This window comes from Chenopodium quinoa, unplaced genomic scaffold, assembly GCF_001683475.1.
Source record: "Chenopodium quinoa cultivar QQ74 unplaced genomic scaffold, ASM168347v1, whole genome shotgun sequence".
NCBI lineage: Eukaryota > Viridiplantae > Streptophyta > Magnoliopsida > Caryophyllales > Amaranthaceae > Chenopodium > Chenopodium quinoa.
This window is the reverse complement of record NW_018743292.1, coordinates 7,457,194-7,474,744: the sequence shown is the minus strand read 5'-3', so window position 1 is coordinate 7,474,744 and position 17,551 is coordinate 7,457,194. Positions and strand designations below refer to the sequence as shown.

Here is a 17,551-nt window from a genome sequence, read left to right as displayed (position 1 = left end):
TCTCTCCTTCCATTTCTGCAACTCCCATATTTGTTTTTGTTGTTTGTTTTCTCTCCTCTTTTCTTCTTCACAGAATACCATGGATTCCAACCTCGAAGCTCCAACCTCCATTAATGGCGGTGATTTTCTCTCTCCTCCATCTCCGCCACCACTCCAGAAGGAAGACGACAACGACGACGAGGATGATGATGATGATTTCTACATCGATGACAGTAACTGTTCAACGCCATTTGTGAGCGCGCCTTCTAGTCCAGGTCGTTCGTACTATCCTTCTGGATTCTTCTACAGTGCTCCTGCAAGTCCCATGCATTTCGTCCTCGCTACTGCTCAGGCGAGATCCTCCGCCGGCGGTGGCTTAATTCCGGCGAGTTCCGACGCGTCCTCCTCTACCGGCTCGTTCGAGTTCGAGTTCTCCTCCCGATTCGACTCGCCGGCGCCGGAGATTGGACCGTCAATGTCGTCCGCTGACGAGTTGTTCCTCAACGGTCAGATCCGTCCGATGAGGCTTTGCGCTCATCTACAACGGCCGCAGAAGCTTCCGTCTCTGACATTGCTGGAATCTGAGAGAGAAGATGAAGAAGATGACGATTATTGCGATGATAATGATGAGAAGAGTAATGTGTTTCAGAGGTCAAGGTTGAGAAACAGATCTCAGCGGAGAAGAACTCGGTCTCTCTCTCCTCTTCGGAGTACGGCGCCGTTTGAGTGGTACTGCTCTGACGACGCCGTTTCGACTCCGACGAAGAAGGCGGAGGAGGGAGGAGAGAGTGAAGGAGGAGGTGAGAAGGAGAAGGACGGCGGCGAAACGACGCCGTCGGGGAGTTCGTCGCGGTGTTCATCGGCGGGGAGGAGTTCGAAACGGTGGGTGTTTTTGAAGGATTTTCTGAGGAGTAAGAGTGAAGGAAGAAGTAACAACAAATTCTGGCATAATATCAACATCTCGTTTTCTCCAGCGAAAGAGAAGAGAGATAAAGGTAGCAACAATAATAGTAATGTCAGTGAAAATACAAATGTAAATGCGAGTGCGAATTCGGCTTCGTGCTCCGAGGAAAAGAAGGCGAAGAAGAAGGAAGTTTTGTCGTCGAAAGGAAAGGGGATGCCGGGCGGAAAGAGGAGGTCGGCGCATGAGATGCACTACGCTGCGAACCGAGCGCAAGCAGAGGAGATGAGGAAGAAAACATTCTTACCTTACAGGCAAGGTTTATTGGGATGTTTGGGGTTTAATTCCAAGAGTTATGGTGCACTTAATGGCTTTGCTAGAGCTCTAAATCCTGTCTCTTCTAGGTGATACCATTACATGTATCATTATCAAGTATCTACCTATCATCATCAAAAACGTTTTTATAAAGAAACCCAAATCAAGTGTATTATTGATTAATAGGGTCTAAAAAAATGGGAAAAAAAAAATACAAGTAGATGATTTTTGAGAAAATACCTGTTAATATGGCATATTAACAAGTATTGTTAATATAGGGGTATAGTGGTCTTTTTTATCTATGTAACAAGGCTAGTGGAGTAAATTCACCGCCAAGAACATCTACTACCTCACTGGATGCTAATTTGCATCGTTAATTCCGTCATCTACTCATCTCCATATCCACTTCTTTTTCACTCAAAATTAAAACCATTAATGGAGAAATTGGCGGCTGCAATGGACAACTCAAAGGTGATGACAAATTTCTACCCTTTGGGTTTAACCATGCCTTTTGTTTCACCCTTTATCATTAGGGTTTTCGTTTATTTCGGCGGCGAAGCCGCCGGAAAGTGGTGGCGGTGGACATGTTTGAGCATCTTCAATGGTGGATGAAAGCTTGGACATCTTCAATGGTGAACAAAAGCTTGGGCATCTTCAATGGAGGATGAAAGCTTGAATTGGGCATTTACTTAACGTTAACGGCGAAAGGTTACAGGTGGTAGTAGAAAAATAATAAAATAATATATTCCACTCCTCATATTTACAAAATTGCCACCATATTAACAAAGTTTTGTTAATATGACATATTAACTGGGTTCTCCTCATGATTTTTGTATAGAGGATTTGATTTTCTTATTTTTCTCCACCTTTAAATTTGATATAGGCCCCTAATTTTTCTTTAAATTTGTTTATCTAGGGTTAAAATACATGATTATAATCATGATTACTCTATCAATGTGTAGATTATGATTGTTGGGTGCCTTCTCATATTGTCAACTAAAAAGGAGAAGATTAATTGTAGTAGCCTTTTTTTTTTTTTTTTTATGGTGGAAACAAAAAAAAATTGGTTGCTATGGTGGAAACACTTGGAAAAAGAGATTGGGAAGGGATTTTTAGCTTTCTAGTCTCTATGAATTGTTAGTAAATTAGTAGTACGGAGTACTAATTACTAAAGTATGAATCTATGTATCTAATTATTTGGGGGTTATGTTAACTTGTTTGAAGAGATTATCTTGTAAATTTACAATTCAAGTTTCACTACACCTTGATAACCTACCCACACAATTTACTTAGCACATTACTATTAAATTGATGTTATGGAAAGTAGAGTAAAAAATTACTTAATTTGTTAGTTTAAAATTGTTCCACAATGAAGTAGGGGCTATGACAATTTTCTTCTGTTTCGGGTTCCTTGTCTATAGTTTACCGACTCTAGTCTGATCTAAACTTGTTTTTCTAGTTGGGTGATGCGTATGATAACCCTAATGTTAATTTATACGTCGTTTTTCTCAATTGTCAAAAACCAATTGTTCGAACATGTATTATCCTGTTAAATTTAAGCAACATAGCAATATTGTGTGGACATTAACTAATTTTGGTGCTATCTTACAATCATTCAATTCCAAATGAAGATCAAATGATGAAGCCCCATATAATGTTTAAACGGATAGTGGATAGATCATGTGAATGGATGGTTGAAAAGCATGTTACAACATGGGACTGTGTCCGTTATATAGTAGATACAGTATATAAAGACACTGAAAAAATTCTTACACATTTTAATGTTTCTCTTAGTTAGGTTAATAATAAGAGGTAAAATTCATGTGACAATAGAATGATGGTTCATATTGAGCTCAATTGGTTTTACTATCAAAAATGGAAGGAACGTTAGAAAGAAGAGTTGGGGAAAAAGGGTGAGTTCCAATTATTTGCACCACATGGTTAAGTGACAGAACCATGTTAGTTGGAGACTTGGCAGTGCTTTGATTTTGACTCTATAATGATAGTAATGGAGCTTTCAGTAAAAAATAAAAATTGATTTTTTTTACTGCTTTAATACCTGACTGACAAGCCCATAACCTATAACATCCTATATGGAGTAATTTTTTAAATGGAGCTTTCAGTATTTACTGCCTAATTAATTGTATTATACGGAGAGCACGGAGAAGTATTAGGTTTTGAAAGCTTTGGCGTTACATGTGGTGCAACTATTGTATGAGATAGTTTCATACGAGTATCCGTGAAATGTGTGTGGTATGAACCATATAATGCATAATACGGAGTAATTGTATAACTTGCATGGCTTTGGTGGTGGTTGAGGAGTTTTGGATGAGATGGGAAGGACTCATTTTTCTTTTGTCTTTGGTAAGATTCATTTATTTATTTTTTGTTGTTTTGGGGGTTTGTTGATGATAAGTAGTTCTTGCTTGTTCTTTTAGGAAATGTCATTTTTATTTGTTCTGTAGCTGAAGAAATTAAAAAAATAAAATAAAATAAAAAGGAGTAACATTTTTATAAAATTAGTTTGGTTGGTGGTAAAGGGCGTGTGCTACTTTATTTTAAGTACATAGTGCTCATCTTTTTAACATAAGGTATGAAATTATGAATTATTCATGTTGTGTCCTAGAAAGTGACATTTTAGAGATTGAGAATTTAACAAAACAATGACTTGATTATTGTTTTACATGCTTTTTTCTTATCTCTTTATCTTTTTACATGTCTCCATCCATCTCTAGTTCATTTATTTAATTATTTATTTTCCAAGATGGAAAGAAGGGGTAGGAAAGTAGTAGAAAAGGACCCTTTTTATTTCAATCTATTACCATTTTCCTTCAAAAAAAAGAAGTGTAAAACAGGTTGTGACCAAATTATAGTACTCATTAGTATTAACTATTTATGTATTTTCCATTCAAAATCAAAAGTAATTGTCACATAGTTTCTAATACAGTAATTAGATTCTTTCTAGTTCTAATATAAATTGTTGTGCTTATTGTGGATGAATAGGATTTTACTATTTTTTTTTTTTGCAAGTTTAGGTGATCATTATTTCTAATTTAAAGATGGAAACAGTTGGAAAATATTGTTGGGGTTCATTCACACTTGACAAACGTGTTAAACCAATATACTTTGTAGCTAGTTTAGAAAAGGATTTTTTTTTTGAAATAACCACCTACTATTGTTGTCGTTTTAATAATAACCACTTACAGTTTATTTTATTTTATTTTTTTACCACCTACTATTTTTAAAAACATGAAAATTTCCCACCAGAGTTCCCAAACCCTCATACATGACATCATTGAGGGCCTCATTGACGGATTTTTTACAATTTTATTCCTTTATCTAACCTTGTTCTTCGATTTTTAAATTGCAAATCCAAATTATGCAAACAAACCCCTAAATTAGGTACCTAATTTACAAAATTGGGGCTAATTATAAGATGGTGTTCATCATTTAGGGTTTTAAAATGAAATTAGGAGTTTGTTATTTAGTGATTAATTTATGAAATGGGACTATTTTGCATCGATTTTACTTATTATGCCTTCAATTAGTACCAAAACTGATATTACTGTTCATAAATTATTACTAATTATTGATATGAAAAAATAGGGTTCATATGTATTTTAGGGATATTTTAAAATAAAGTGTTTTTCTAATTATGATTTACAATCCTAAATTGAGCATATATATATATATATATAAACCCTAAATGAAGAACAACAAATTGTAATTAACACATATTAGTGACTTAATTATGTTCGTGTGAACTCGAATTATCTTAAATCGACTACCAAATGCTTTTCCCTAATCTAATCAATACTATTATTTTAAAACAGGAAGTTGGATGGACACTTGTCCTCTTCCTGTTTTTCCTGTTTTAAAATAATTTTCTTATATTACAAATATATATATATATATATATATATATATATATATATATATATATATATATATATATATACACACACACACATCTCTTCCATCCCAATGCCCTAATCATGCCTATTCAAGAAAATAGTTTTTTTCATCCAAAAAAAAAATTATTGAAACAGAAAATCAATAAACAATTCTTCAACATCTCTTCCATCCCAACCCCCTAATCATGCCAATTCAAGAAAATAATTTATTGGATATAAACAAAAAAAAAATCTATACTAATTTTTTAAAACGGGAAATTTAAAGGACACTTGTCCTCTTATTGCATTTATGATTTTTTTTTTTTTGTTGAAACAAAAGAGAGAAAAAAACAAAAAAAAAAAATTCCTAAACGATTCAATCCCCTCAAAAAAAGATATCAATTTTCATTTGTGTCTCTAGGTTTCACTAAATTGCATTATATATAAAAATCAAAATATTATAACAGGAAGTTGGATAGATGCTTGTCCTCTTCCTTTTTATCCTATTTTAAAATAATTTTTTTTAATTACAAAAAATTTAAAAAAAATAAATAAATCTATACTAATATTTTAAAACAGGAATTTAAAGGACACTTGTCCTCTTCCTGCATTTATGATTTTTGCTTTTTTTTTCCTCTCTTTTGTTTCAACTAATGTGTGTATATATATATATATATATAGAAGTTGGAAGGACACTTGTCCTCAACCTGTTTTAAAATAAATTTTTTTAATAAAAAAAAAAACATCTCTTCCATCCCAATGCCCTAATCATGCCTATTCAAGAAAAAAGTTTTTTTCATCCAAAAAAAGTTATTAAAACAGAAAATCAATTAAACAATTCTTCTACATCTCTTCCATCCCAACCCCTTAATCATGCCTATTCAAGAAAATAATTTATCAGATCAAAAAATAAAAAATCTACACTAATATTTTAAAACAAAAAATTTAAAGGACACTTGTCCTCTTCCTACACTTATGATTTTTGCTTCTTCTTTTTTGACAGGCTCTTTTGTTTCAACTAAAGTGTAATAAAAAAAAATAAAAAAATAAAAAAACTCTTAAACGATTCAATCCCCTCAAAAAAAGATATCAATTTTCATTTGTATCTCTTGGGTTTCACTAAATTGCATTATATATATAAATTTTCAATCACACTAAAAAATCAATACTATTATTTTAAAACAGGAAGTTGGAATTGCATTATATGTATAAATTTTCAATCGCACTAAAAAATCAATACTATTATTTTAAAACAGGAAGTTGGAATTGCATTATATGTATAAATTTTCAATCGCACTAAAAAATCAATACTATTATTTTAAAACAGGAAGTTGGAAGGACACTTGTCCTCTTCCTGTTTTTCCTATTCTAAAATAAAAAAATTTATTACAAAAAAAAAAAAAAAACATACATCTCTTTCATCCCAATGCCCTAATCATGCCTATTCAAGAAAATAGTTTTTTCATCCAAAAAAATTTATTAAAATAGAAAATCACGTCAAACAATTCTTCTACATCTCTTCCATCCCTAACCCCTAATCATAAATAATTTATTGAATAATAATAAAAAAAAATCTGTACTAATATTTTAAAACAGAAAATTTAAAGGACACTTGTCCTCTTCTTGCATTTATGATTTTGGCCTTTTTTTTTTTCTCTTTTGTTTCAACTAAAGTGTAAAAAAAGTGTAATAAAAAACCAAATTAAAAAAAAAAAAAAAAACCTCCTAAATGATTCAATCCCCTCAAAAAAAGATATCAATTTTCATTTGTGTCTCTTGGGTTTCACTAAATTGCATTATATATATAAACTAGATGAAGTCCGTGCAATGCACGGTTTATTTGTATTTTTAGTAACAAATATTTTTTGTATTTATGTGATAAAATTTGTTATATATTTTGATGAAATTCCTAATCTCAAAAGGTAATATTTTATATTTAATTAATTTAAATTTTAAAATCTCAATCGCCAATTTTGCTTACGTGGCATGTGAATTATTTAATTTTAAAAGAAACTACAAATCTCTTATTTAATTTCCTACAATTAAAATCTATAATCCTATATGGCGCACTCAGAAAATTTAATACTACTTGGTTCTCTAAAAACTTGGGAAAAAACTCCCCTTTATATATATATATATATATATATATATATATATATATATATATATATATATATATATATATATATATATATATATATATATATATATATATATATATATATATATTAGATTTCTAATCACACTAAAAAATTAATAATAGTTTATCTTCCCCCTCTCTAACTTTTTAAGCTTTCTCTATTTACCCTAACTCTACCATTTCTCTCTTTCATCCTAAATCTATAATTTATATTGAGTAATTAAAAAAAATTAAATTACTGTCAGGATTTATACAAACTTCAAAAAATAATAGCGGTATTGAATTTAAGGGAGCAATCAAATGTATGTTTTCTCAACTTTATTTATAATTTGTTTTTTTTTTCCTCTTTTTTTCAACTAAAGTGTAAAAAAAATAAAAAAAACCAAATAAAAAAAATAAATAATAAAAACTCCTAAACGATTCAATCCCTCAAAAAAAGATAACAATTTTCATTTATCTCTATTGGGTTTCATCACTAAATTGCATTATATATATATATAAACTAGATGAAACCCGTGCGATGCACGGTTTATTTTTATTTTTAATAACAAATTATTTTTTTGTATTTATGTGATAAAATTTGTTATATATTTTGATAAAATTCCTTTAATTAATTTAAACTTTAAAATCTCATTCGCCAATTTTGCTTACGTGGCATGTGAAAAAGAAACTACAAATCTCTTATTTAATTGGCTACAATTAAAATCTATAATCCTACATGGCGCACTCAGAAAATTTAATCCTATGTGGCTCTCTAAAAACTCAGGAAAAAACTCCCATATATATATATATTAGATTTTAAATCACACTAAAAAATGAATAATAGTTTATCTACCCCCTCTCTAACTTTTTACGCTTTCTCTATTTACCCTAACTCTACCATTTCTCTCTTTCATCCTAAATCTATAATTTGTATTAAGTAATTAAAAAAAAAATATTGTCAAGATGTATACAAACTTCAAAAACTAATAGCGGTATTGAATTTAAGGGAGCAATCAAACGTATGTTTTCTCAACTTCATTTATAATTCGGGTTTTTTTTTTTCAAATTTCTTTTCACTTTTTTTGTTGCTTTGGTATTTATTCATTTTTTAACAAATTGCGCTTTAGAATTTTGTCTAGGTTTTTATAAAACTTTGTATTTTTTTTCCTTTTTCAATGTTCAAAGATAATTTTTTTTATGAATTTCAATATTTTTAAATTTTATCATGTGTCACTTTTTTCAGATCTTGATTTTTGTTAAGTTTATGTAGGATTTTAATATTTTTCAATTTTTTTTGAAATTTGTTTTTGAATTTTTAGGTGATTGGTATTTAATTGCTTTTTTAAGAAGAATTGTGTATCAATATTTTGTTTGGATTTTTTAAAAGATTTGCATAATTAATTTTCTTTTACAATGTTTAAAGATCGAGTTTTTATAATTTTATTTTTGTTTTTTTAATTCTAGTACTGTTTTTGTAAATTTGAACTAGATTTGCAAAATAATTTTTTTATTTGATCTAATTTTAATTACGTTCTAAATTGTTATTTCCACTTATTGCTAACATGATGTTTTTCATGTGGCAGAGTAGTTATTTGTATTCTTTTCTTGATGCTACATTGTACTTTCATTATATAATAAAATTACGAGTACCTATTTTTAATGTTCAAAATGTCCGGCTGCACATCAGCTAGACTCTATATTGAGTTTTGTTTTTTTGTAAAATCATATTTTACATTCTGCTCCACTATATATTTTCTCTTTAATAATCGATTTTGATTTTCTTTTCTATTTTCAGTTTTCTATTTCTTTTAAGTAATGTTGATTTGATTTATTTGGTGATTTTATGTGTTTGTAGGTGAAAAATTCAATATTCAACAAAGGAACAATATATTTAGATGGAAACTACAATATATCAACTTTGTGAAGAGACAATTAGAAGCATTTAATAAGAATTTCATATGATTAGTTTTGTACAAATAATTTTATTTTCATTGTACTCTCATACTATTTCGTTTTTGAAAGAATAGTGTTTCTTGATATAAACTAAAATAACTAATAAAAATATTAATAAGAAGTATTAGTGTTTGATTAATGTTTGATGATTTTATTATAAATTATTTTGTATTTATCAATTTATCATTTAATGCATTCATATGTAGGTGAGCTAGCTAATGTTTTCCATCACATGTACGTTGGGTTTCGGTTAAACCTGTATGTATTAGTAGATGTTTTTTTGCTTGATGCAATTTGTATTTCTTACATATGATATGATGTAATTTTTATTTTTGGATTAGAATATATCGCACTACATTTACGTAGTATTTTATGTTACTAACAAAATACAATATAATTTATATTTACATATGTTTTGATTTTAAAAAAACCTAAGAACAATTTAAACATACAATAGTAAAATTATTTAATTGAAAAACATATACTTCTATTTAGCCAACAAGATAAACCCGTGCATTGCACAGGATAAATACTAGTTTTATTTATATAGGAAAAAAAAAATCATTGAACATGAGAATCGAGGAAGAAGAAGGCATGATGACGTCAAGTATGAGGGTTTGGGAAATCTAGCGGGAAATTTTCATGTTTTTTAAAATAGTAGATGGTAAAATACCAAAAAAAAAAAAAGAAAAAAAAAATACTGTAGGTGGTTATCACTATAACGACAACAATAGTAAGTGGTTATTTCCAAAAAAATCCTTTAGAAAAGTTGACTAAGTTTTTTCGAGTGTCTTATAATAATATTATACTTCGTACTTGGTATACATGTATGAGGCTATTATTTTCAAACAATGGAATTAGTAAAGTTTTGTTTAAGTGTATGGCATAATGGATTTGAGATGCTTTAGATTAAGGCGCAGTTGTAGATTCATATAGGCTTGGACAACAAAAAGTAAAGAAATGGATTCATAGACTTAGGCATCATGATTTTGGAGTATTTGACATTAATGTTGTTGCCTACAGAGTACAGATCAAATTTCCTAATTTGGTTAATTTTTTGAAATGTTTACCTTGGTAAAAGACGTGGGTGAAGTATAGTGTAGGAGTTATTTGAAGCTTTAAATCGGTGTATTTCTATTTTTGACCCTTTCTTCACAATTTTTATTTTTATTATTTTTTTTTTGGACAACAGCAAAACACAGAAACTAAAAATTAAAAGTAAAATCAACTAAACATACGCGATATTGGTTAGCTATAAAATGTGCACGTGCTACTTGTTCTCTGTCAACCTTTAGAATGTTGCAGATCTGGAACCCCAAACCAAGGCTTTTGATCTCCCTCATAGACCAGTCACCAGTGTGTGGAGATATTGTCATCCCATGTACGCCGAAGCATAGAGGGGGATCATCACATTGGAGTCCGAATATACCAAAATCTTCCTAAAATTCATCGCCTGACTCCATTGTAAAGCTTTTTTACACGCCTCTATCTCAAGTTGAAGAGCATTACTAGCCAAACCATAATCCCCCGCCCCCGCATCATGTTGTCTACGAGCCCCATAATCCGCTATCCAACCAATCTCGCACTTGTTTGTTCCTTTCTCCCGTGAGCCATCAATCCTTATAATACACTCTTGTCTAGAGTTGTTGCCCCCAAGTAAAACTTTATCTCTTCCTACCATTGCTTGATTAAACCCCGGAGGCGGGTTTAATTTGTATCGTCATCATATATTCTCAAGGTCCCCAACTTTCTTAAGTTCGGTTTTGTGTATTCTTGAAGGTAACTGAAAGCCTCCTTTACATTGTTATACAAGTCTCTTATATAACTTTGGGTGCCTTTGAAAATTCTCTTACATTGTTATACAATCAAGTCCTTCAAACGGTCACTATTTCTTCCATCTTGACTATAGAACAACAAGATATTATTTTGAATCCATTCTACAAAGGAGAAGAATCCAGTATTATCATAGGTAATGTCCATATGGGAATTATCCCAAGCATACCTAGCTAAAGAGCATAAAACAAACAAATGTTTTGCGTCCTCAATATACGCCCCACAGTAGTCACACATGACATCCACCTGTATTCCTCGAATATCTAGTCTGGATTTAACTGGCATACCATTATGACTTATTTTCCACTTCGCAGGAATATCCAGGTGCCATATAATCTTGAAAAAATTGTAGGCTTCTTTCTTCACATGTAAATGGCTGTTTTTCGTTGTTTCATAGAAGGGCTATTTTTCGTCCCATTTTACATTTTTACTACATCCTGGAAAGTGTGGAATGTTTCTCGTTCAATGATCAATGATACATACTCACTTTATTCTTTTCACCTTATTTTTAATAATCATTTAGTATTGAAATACCCTTTTTTTTTCTATTAAATTTATACTAGAAGATTCAAATTACACTATACCAAATATACAAAACAACAATTTAGACCTAGACGAAAAAATAATAAGATCTTTCTAGACTAGAAAAAACCAAATCAAGAATTGGAAAGATAAAAAATTCGAATCAAAACATCTTAAATAAAATGAAGAAAATATATATCATACGTACAGTTGCTATGTTACAACTATCATAAAATGGATGAAGTATGTAATTATATACTTCTTTGTTTAATCAGTAAATTTTGTGTCCCAAAACAATTAATCATATTAAAGCTAGATTGACGAAAAGGAAAATAAAAACAAAGATGGAGAATTGAGAAGACATTTTCACTTCATTAATTGAGTGCAAATGACAACTTATGGAATGTAGTCACTTAACTACAATTTAAAGGTGTTAATTATGATGAGTGGGCACTTGAATGTTAAGAACTTGAGAGCATCAAAGAAATTAAGGTATTGTGGGAGCATCAAAGAAATTAGGGTTCATTATATTGTGGGGACATGCAACTCTGAACCTAAAGGCAAGTGAATTGGAGAGTTTGTGGACCTTTAATCTGATATTGATCTCATGGATCCTCAATACTCTCGCAATATATTCAAATTGGTCATTTTTATTTTACACGTATAATAAGACTAAAAAAAAAGGACATATCATATACAAGTACTCCGTACTTTTTTTATTTCTTAATACATTACATATAGCAAGTTGATTTTATGCACGCATTAAAAATCAACTTATCATAAATGCTCGAATTTAAAAGATTAACTTGATCAAAAATTTATCCTAATGGTTAAACACCATTGATTTTATGTTCTATCAAAATTAACGTTTCTTAATGCGCTATCTTTATGTATAGGGTATAGCCAACCTTGATACGTACAATTTTATCAACATTTTGATAATTTTTGGTACAATTAATTTTCTAATATGAGGGGTATTAATAGAGGGCCCAAAAGAATTCCCTCTCCAAAAAGGTCCCATGATGAATCTGAAGAATCCTGACACTGAAATTGTATTACTCATACAAAATATGGACCCATTTCATTTCCCACAAGGAAAAAAAAACCTCCATTATTTGTTGGGAAATTTGCCCAAAATAACACGAACTTTGGCCGGTTCGCCAATAATAACACCACCTTTGAGTTATTCCAAAATAACACCAACTTTGGGGGGTGTCTTCCAAAAATGGTACAAAAAAAATGGTAACCGGATTTAGGAGGTAATATTGCTGACGTGTGTTATGTCTTTGCCAGGTTGTGCGTTGCTTCCCCTTAACCATCCAACGTGTAATTAAATTTTGCACACCTAACTCCTGTCTCCCTCTTTAATTCATTTCCCTCCATATTTCACTCTCTTTCTTCGTCTTCGAACCATTTTATCAGAGGATCTCAGAGCATATTCAATTCCTCATTTCGTCATTTCCCTTTGAAATAATCAGAACTCAATTCCGAAATTCTACTGCTCCCAAAGAAAATTGCATTGAAGTGAAGTGAAGAGAAGAGTGAAAAAGTTGCGATCTTTGGTTCCCAAAATGCCCAGAAAGACGAAGAAGAAAGGTTCGTGTTTTTTTAATTTCTTTGTTTTGTTTGAATTATGATTGTTGGGTGGATTTTATGTGTTCTAATTTGAATATGGATGTTCGTATGTTTAATTATGCTGGTAATTGTTAAAGTAGGTTTAATAATTAGGTTGATTTGTATGGTGAATTATGTTGTTCACTCGATAAATTTTCTTGTTAATTGCTGAATTAGGGTTAATTACTTGAGTGTTTGTTTGTAGTCTAATTGAGTTGTTTAATTCTAGGGTCTGCTGCAAATACTCATGTTTTTGATAATGTGACTGTTCGATTCTGGTATGGGGGTCAATTTAAGCATGTTCGTAATGGTGAAATGGTGTATAAGGGTGGGAGTTATATTAACTTTGATGTTGACCCAGATGAACTTTGTTACTGGGACTTAAGGGATTATGGTAGTAAGTGTGGGCTTGGTCATGTGGATGCTTTGTTTTACCAAATGCCTGGGTTAAATATTGAGAAAGGTTTGAGAGTAATTCAAGGGGATGCTGAGGTGTTAGAGATGGGTAAGTTAGCTGTTGTAAATAGGAGTATTGTTGTGTATGCAGTTCAGTTTGAGAGAGAAGTGGGAGAAGGTTCAAATGCTGAAGTTGTGGAAGTTGATGTGGGCAACACAAGTCAGAAAAGTACTTTGTTGAATGCTGACCCCAAAGTTACCATATCCAAAACAACAGGCAAGGTACTTGAGAAACCCCCACCCAAACTGAACAAAAGAAAAAAATTGACCACAAGGAAGGGACCACAAACACAGGTGGTGAAACCCTCATTGACTGAAGAAGATGCTTCCACTTCACCTATAAAAGCATCTACCACATCACCCAAAAAAGCATCTATAACTTTACCAGAAAAAGCATCTGACCTTCCCCAAAAAAAAACAAAAAAACAGACTCAACCCCCCTTGAAAATCACTTCAGAAACTCAACCCTTCACTCAAAACCAGTCTCTTCATCTTTCTCAATTCCCATCCTTAGAGTTTGTTTCTACTGGTGAGTTGCCTGATGTTAACACAGATTTCAATGATGAATTTGAGTGGGAGGATGACAGACCAGAGAGCCCTTTGAAATGGAATGAATTAGTTGCTGATGATGAGTCTAGTGATGACAGTGATCCATTATATGATCATGAGTATCAGAAGTTTTGTGAGGGTGGGGAGTTTGAAGATGATGATGAAGATGATTTTCAGTTTGAGGTAGATGAGAGCATAGAGAAAGAGAAGGAAGGTGATTTTAGTCTATCTGACATAGATCTAGAAGGTGAAGGTGAAGATCTAGAACAAACTGATTTCTTTGAAGATGAATCTGATGACATTGATGATGAGATTATTGAAGCAAGGGATAGAGTAAAGAGGGTTAATACAAAGTTACTTGAGATAGTGAAGGGATTGCAAGAAAAAGTTTGTAAGGAGAAGGAGAAGGAAAAGGCAGTTGATGAGGAGAGGGAGTTTGAAGTTGATGAAGAGAGGGAGAACTCAGTTCATGAAGAGGTTGCAAGGGATGTAAACCTAAGTGACTGTGATGAAGATAATGACATTGATACACCACCTGGTAGTAGTGATGAATTAGAAGGGAAAAAGGGAGAGTTAGTGAGCCATGAAACTGATTTCAGTAAGTTTCATTGGAAGGTTGGTCAGAGGTTTGCTAATGCCAGTGACATTAAGGATGCTGTCACTAAGTATGCTGTATTACAGGGTAGAGATCTAAAGTATAGTGTGAGCTGGAAAAACAGACAAAGGTTGGGAGTGAAATGTGTTGGTGAATGTCCATTTTATTTATATTTTTCTGTGCATTCTAGAGATGCAACTTGGCTAGTGAAGAGAGTAGTTGGAAATCACACATGCCATAGGAACATGAATAGTAACAGGCAGTTGAAGTCCAGTTGGGTGGCTAGGCAGTTGCTTGATGTGTTCAAAGCTAGGCCACATTGGCCAGCTAAGGAGATTGTAGACACTGTAAGGAGGTCTTACAGAATGATTGTCAGTAGAGATTTTGCTTACAAAGTAAAATACCATGCACACAAGATGTTACATGGCTCTATGAAAGAGCATTATATGAAGGTGGAGAGGTACTTGAAGGCATTGAAGGAAGCAAGTCTTGAAACAGTGTTGGACTTGGTAGTTGCTCCACAACCTCAGAGTTCTACCCCAATGTTTAGTAGGATGTTCACTTGCTTTGATGGAGTTAAGCAAGGGTGGACAGCAGGGTGTAGGAGAGTGATAAGTGTGGATGCTGCATTTTTGAAGACATTTCTTGGGGGTCAGATATTAACTGCTGTTTCCAGGGATCCCAATGAACAGATGTTCCCCATTTGTTGGGCTGTTGTGGAAGGGGAGAACAATCTGTCTTGGGAATGGTTCTTTAACCACTTAAAGAATTGCCTAGATCTTGGACAAGGAGAAGGGATAGCTATTATTTCAGATGAGCATCAGGTATAAGTCATTAATTTGTGTAATATGTTATCTCATTTAATGATGATGATTGATGATGATTGACATTAACTGGTTCTTTTTTTTTGGTACACAGGCTATCTTACATGCTGTAAGTGTTGTTCTTCCTAAGGCTGAACATAGGCACTGTGCAAGGCATATTTTTGCCCTCTGGCACAGAACCTACAAGGGAGATGAGATGAAGCTTTTGTTTTGGAAGATAGCAAAGGCCTATAACCAGGCTGATTTCAATGAAGCAATGGATGAGTTGAGACAGATTGATGAAGAGGCTGCCCTTGCAATAACAAGGTACAATCCTCAGTTCTTCTGTAGGGCATTCTTACAGGAAGACATCAAATCTGAGGCCATTACTAACAATATGGCTGAAACATTTAATGCTTATATCATTAATGCTAGGACTAAACACATAATTTACATGTTAGAGGAAATTAGAGTTGCATTGATGCAGAGGTTAGTAAAAAAAAGACATGAGATGGAAAAATGGACCTCTTTGCTATGCCCTAGGATACAAGCTAGGTTAGAAAAGGAGAAAGAGAAAGCTGCTGATTGTGAAGTCTTGCCTTCTTCTGTGAGTCAGTTTAATGTTAGGTATTATTTGGATCAGTTGAATGTAGATTTAGTTGCTAGAACTTGTAGTTGTAGAAAATGGAATATGGTAGGCATTCCTTGCTGTCATGCCATAGCTTGCATTTATTTTGTGAACCAAGAACCTGAGGTATTTGTTGATGAATGTTACAAAGTTGAGACTTATAAGAAGGCCTACAGTGGTTGTATACCTCCATGTGAAGGTGAGAGGTATTGGCCAAGATGTCCATGCAATTTGGACCCCCCTCCTATCAAGATAGGTCCTGGTAGGCCAAGAAAGAACAGAATTAAGCACCCTCTTGAGAATCCTAAGAAGCCAGGGTCATTGAGTAGGGCAGGAGTAGAAATGACTTGTAGCATATGCAAGAAGAAGGGTCATAACAAGAGAGGCTGCAAAGACAAGGATTCTGTTGTCCCTGATGAACCAGCACCCAAAAGACCCAAGGGAAGACCAAGAAAGACTGCCCCATCTACTGATGTAACCTCACATGCCCCATCTACACAAGCAACCCCAACACCCACCCTGACACAGACTGCATCATCTTCAACTCCTGCAACACAATTTGCCCACCATACTGCTACTGCACAGCCAACTCAACTAGGCAGGGGTGGAAGAATGATACTTGGAGGTCAAGGTGCTAGAAGTGTCAGTCAAAGCAGCACCAGAGGAAGAAGCTCGGCTGGTAGAGGGTCTACAACTACAAGTAGGGGAAGAGGAAGGGGAAGGGGAAGAGCACAACCATCAGGAATTGGGATAATGTTTGCTGATGATGGAAGCCCAATTGTTACAGTAAGAATTAGTACTCCCCCTTTCATTTTTGTGTTTGCTTTGTTTTTTTTTTTGGAAAATAAGCCAATAACTTTGTAATTTGTGTGGCAGGCACCAAGTACCAGACCAAACACAAGATCTATCTCCCAGATGCAGCAGTGATCAAGTGAAGATCTTATGTGCCCCATTTCTTTTGTACTTACTAAGTATGCTTTTGGTCTAAGTGTGTAATTTGTCAAACAATTTAGTTGTTAAACAATGTTAGAGATCTTATGTAATTAAGTATTGGAAACAGTTGCAGGTATTTTGGAAACAGTTGCATGCATTATTGAAACATTTGCAGGCATTATAACAGTTCTGCCTTTGTCTTTTGATATTGCTGTGGTTGTGTTTTTCAATTTGTGCAAATAATTTGTGGTCTTTTAACATTGCTCTGGTTTTGTTTGTTTTTCATTTTGTGCAAATAATTTGGGAAATTTGTGGTCTTTTGATCTAGCTCTGGTATGTCAATTGTACACTGCTATTGCAATTATGATGAAAATCAATTAAGTACAAAATACAACAGCAAACATTACTCATTAAACATTCAATTAAGCATCCATTAATCAATTACACTGATTGCT

The 17,551-nt window shown here is 32.7% G+C and overlaps 2 protein-coding genes across 2 annotated transcripts; both read left to right on the top strand.

Annotated features, from left to right (window-relative positions):
* Positions 1–2,146, top strand: LOC110736776. Its single transcript, XM_021917078.1, has one exon. The coding sequence runs from the start codon at positions 80–82 to the stop codon at positions 1,286–1,288; it is 1,209 nt and encodes a 402-aa protein (XP_021772770.1). The 5' UTR covers positions 1–79; the 3' UTR covers positions 1,289–2,146.
* A 10,501-nt stretch (positions 2,147–12,647) lies between these two features.
* On the top strand, positions 12,648–17,094 carry LOC110735889. The gene is made up of 4 exons (XM_021916067.1): positions 12,648–13,114; positions 13,362–15,556; positions 15,651–16,949; positions 17,040–17,094. The coding sequence occupies exons 1-4, from the start codon at positions 13,090–13,092 to the stop codon at positions 17,088–17,090; spliced, it is 3,570 nt and encodes a 1,189-aa protein (XP_021771759.1). The 5' UTR covers positions 12,648–13,089; the 3' UTR covers positions 17,091–17,094.
* The last annotated feature ends 457 nt before the right edge of the window (positions 17,095–17,551 follow it).

Bases quoted from the DNA above. Each gene is read 5' to 3' on its own strand.
- LOC110735889 (XM_021916067.1), top strand. From the start codon at position 13,090: ATGCCCAGAAAGACGAAGAAGAAAG. The intron at 15,557-15,650 runs GTATAAGTCATT...TTTGGTACACAG, and splicing joins TTATTTCAGATGAGCATCAG to GCTATCTTACATGCTGTAAG. The intron at 16,950-17,039 runs GTAAGAATTAGT...TTTGTGTGGCAG, and splicing joins ATGGAAGCCCAATTGTTACA to GCACCAAGTACCAGACCAAA.
- LOC110736776 (XM_021917078.1), top strand. From the start codon at position 80: ATGGATTCCAACCTCGAAGCTCCAACCTCCATTAATGGCGGTGATTTT.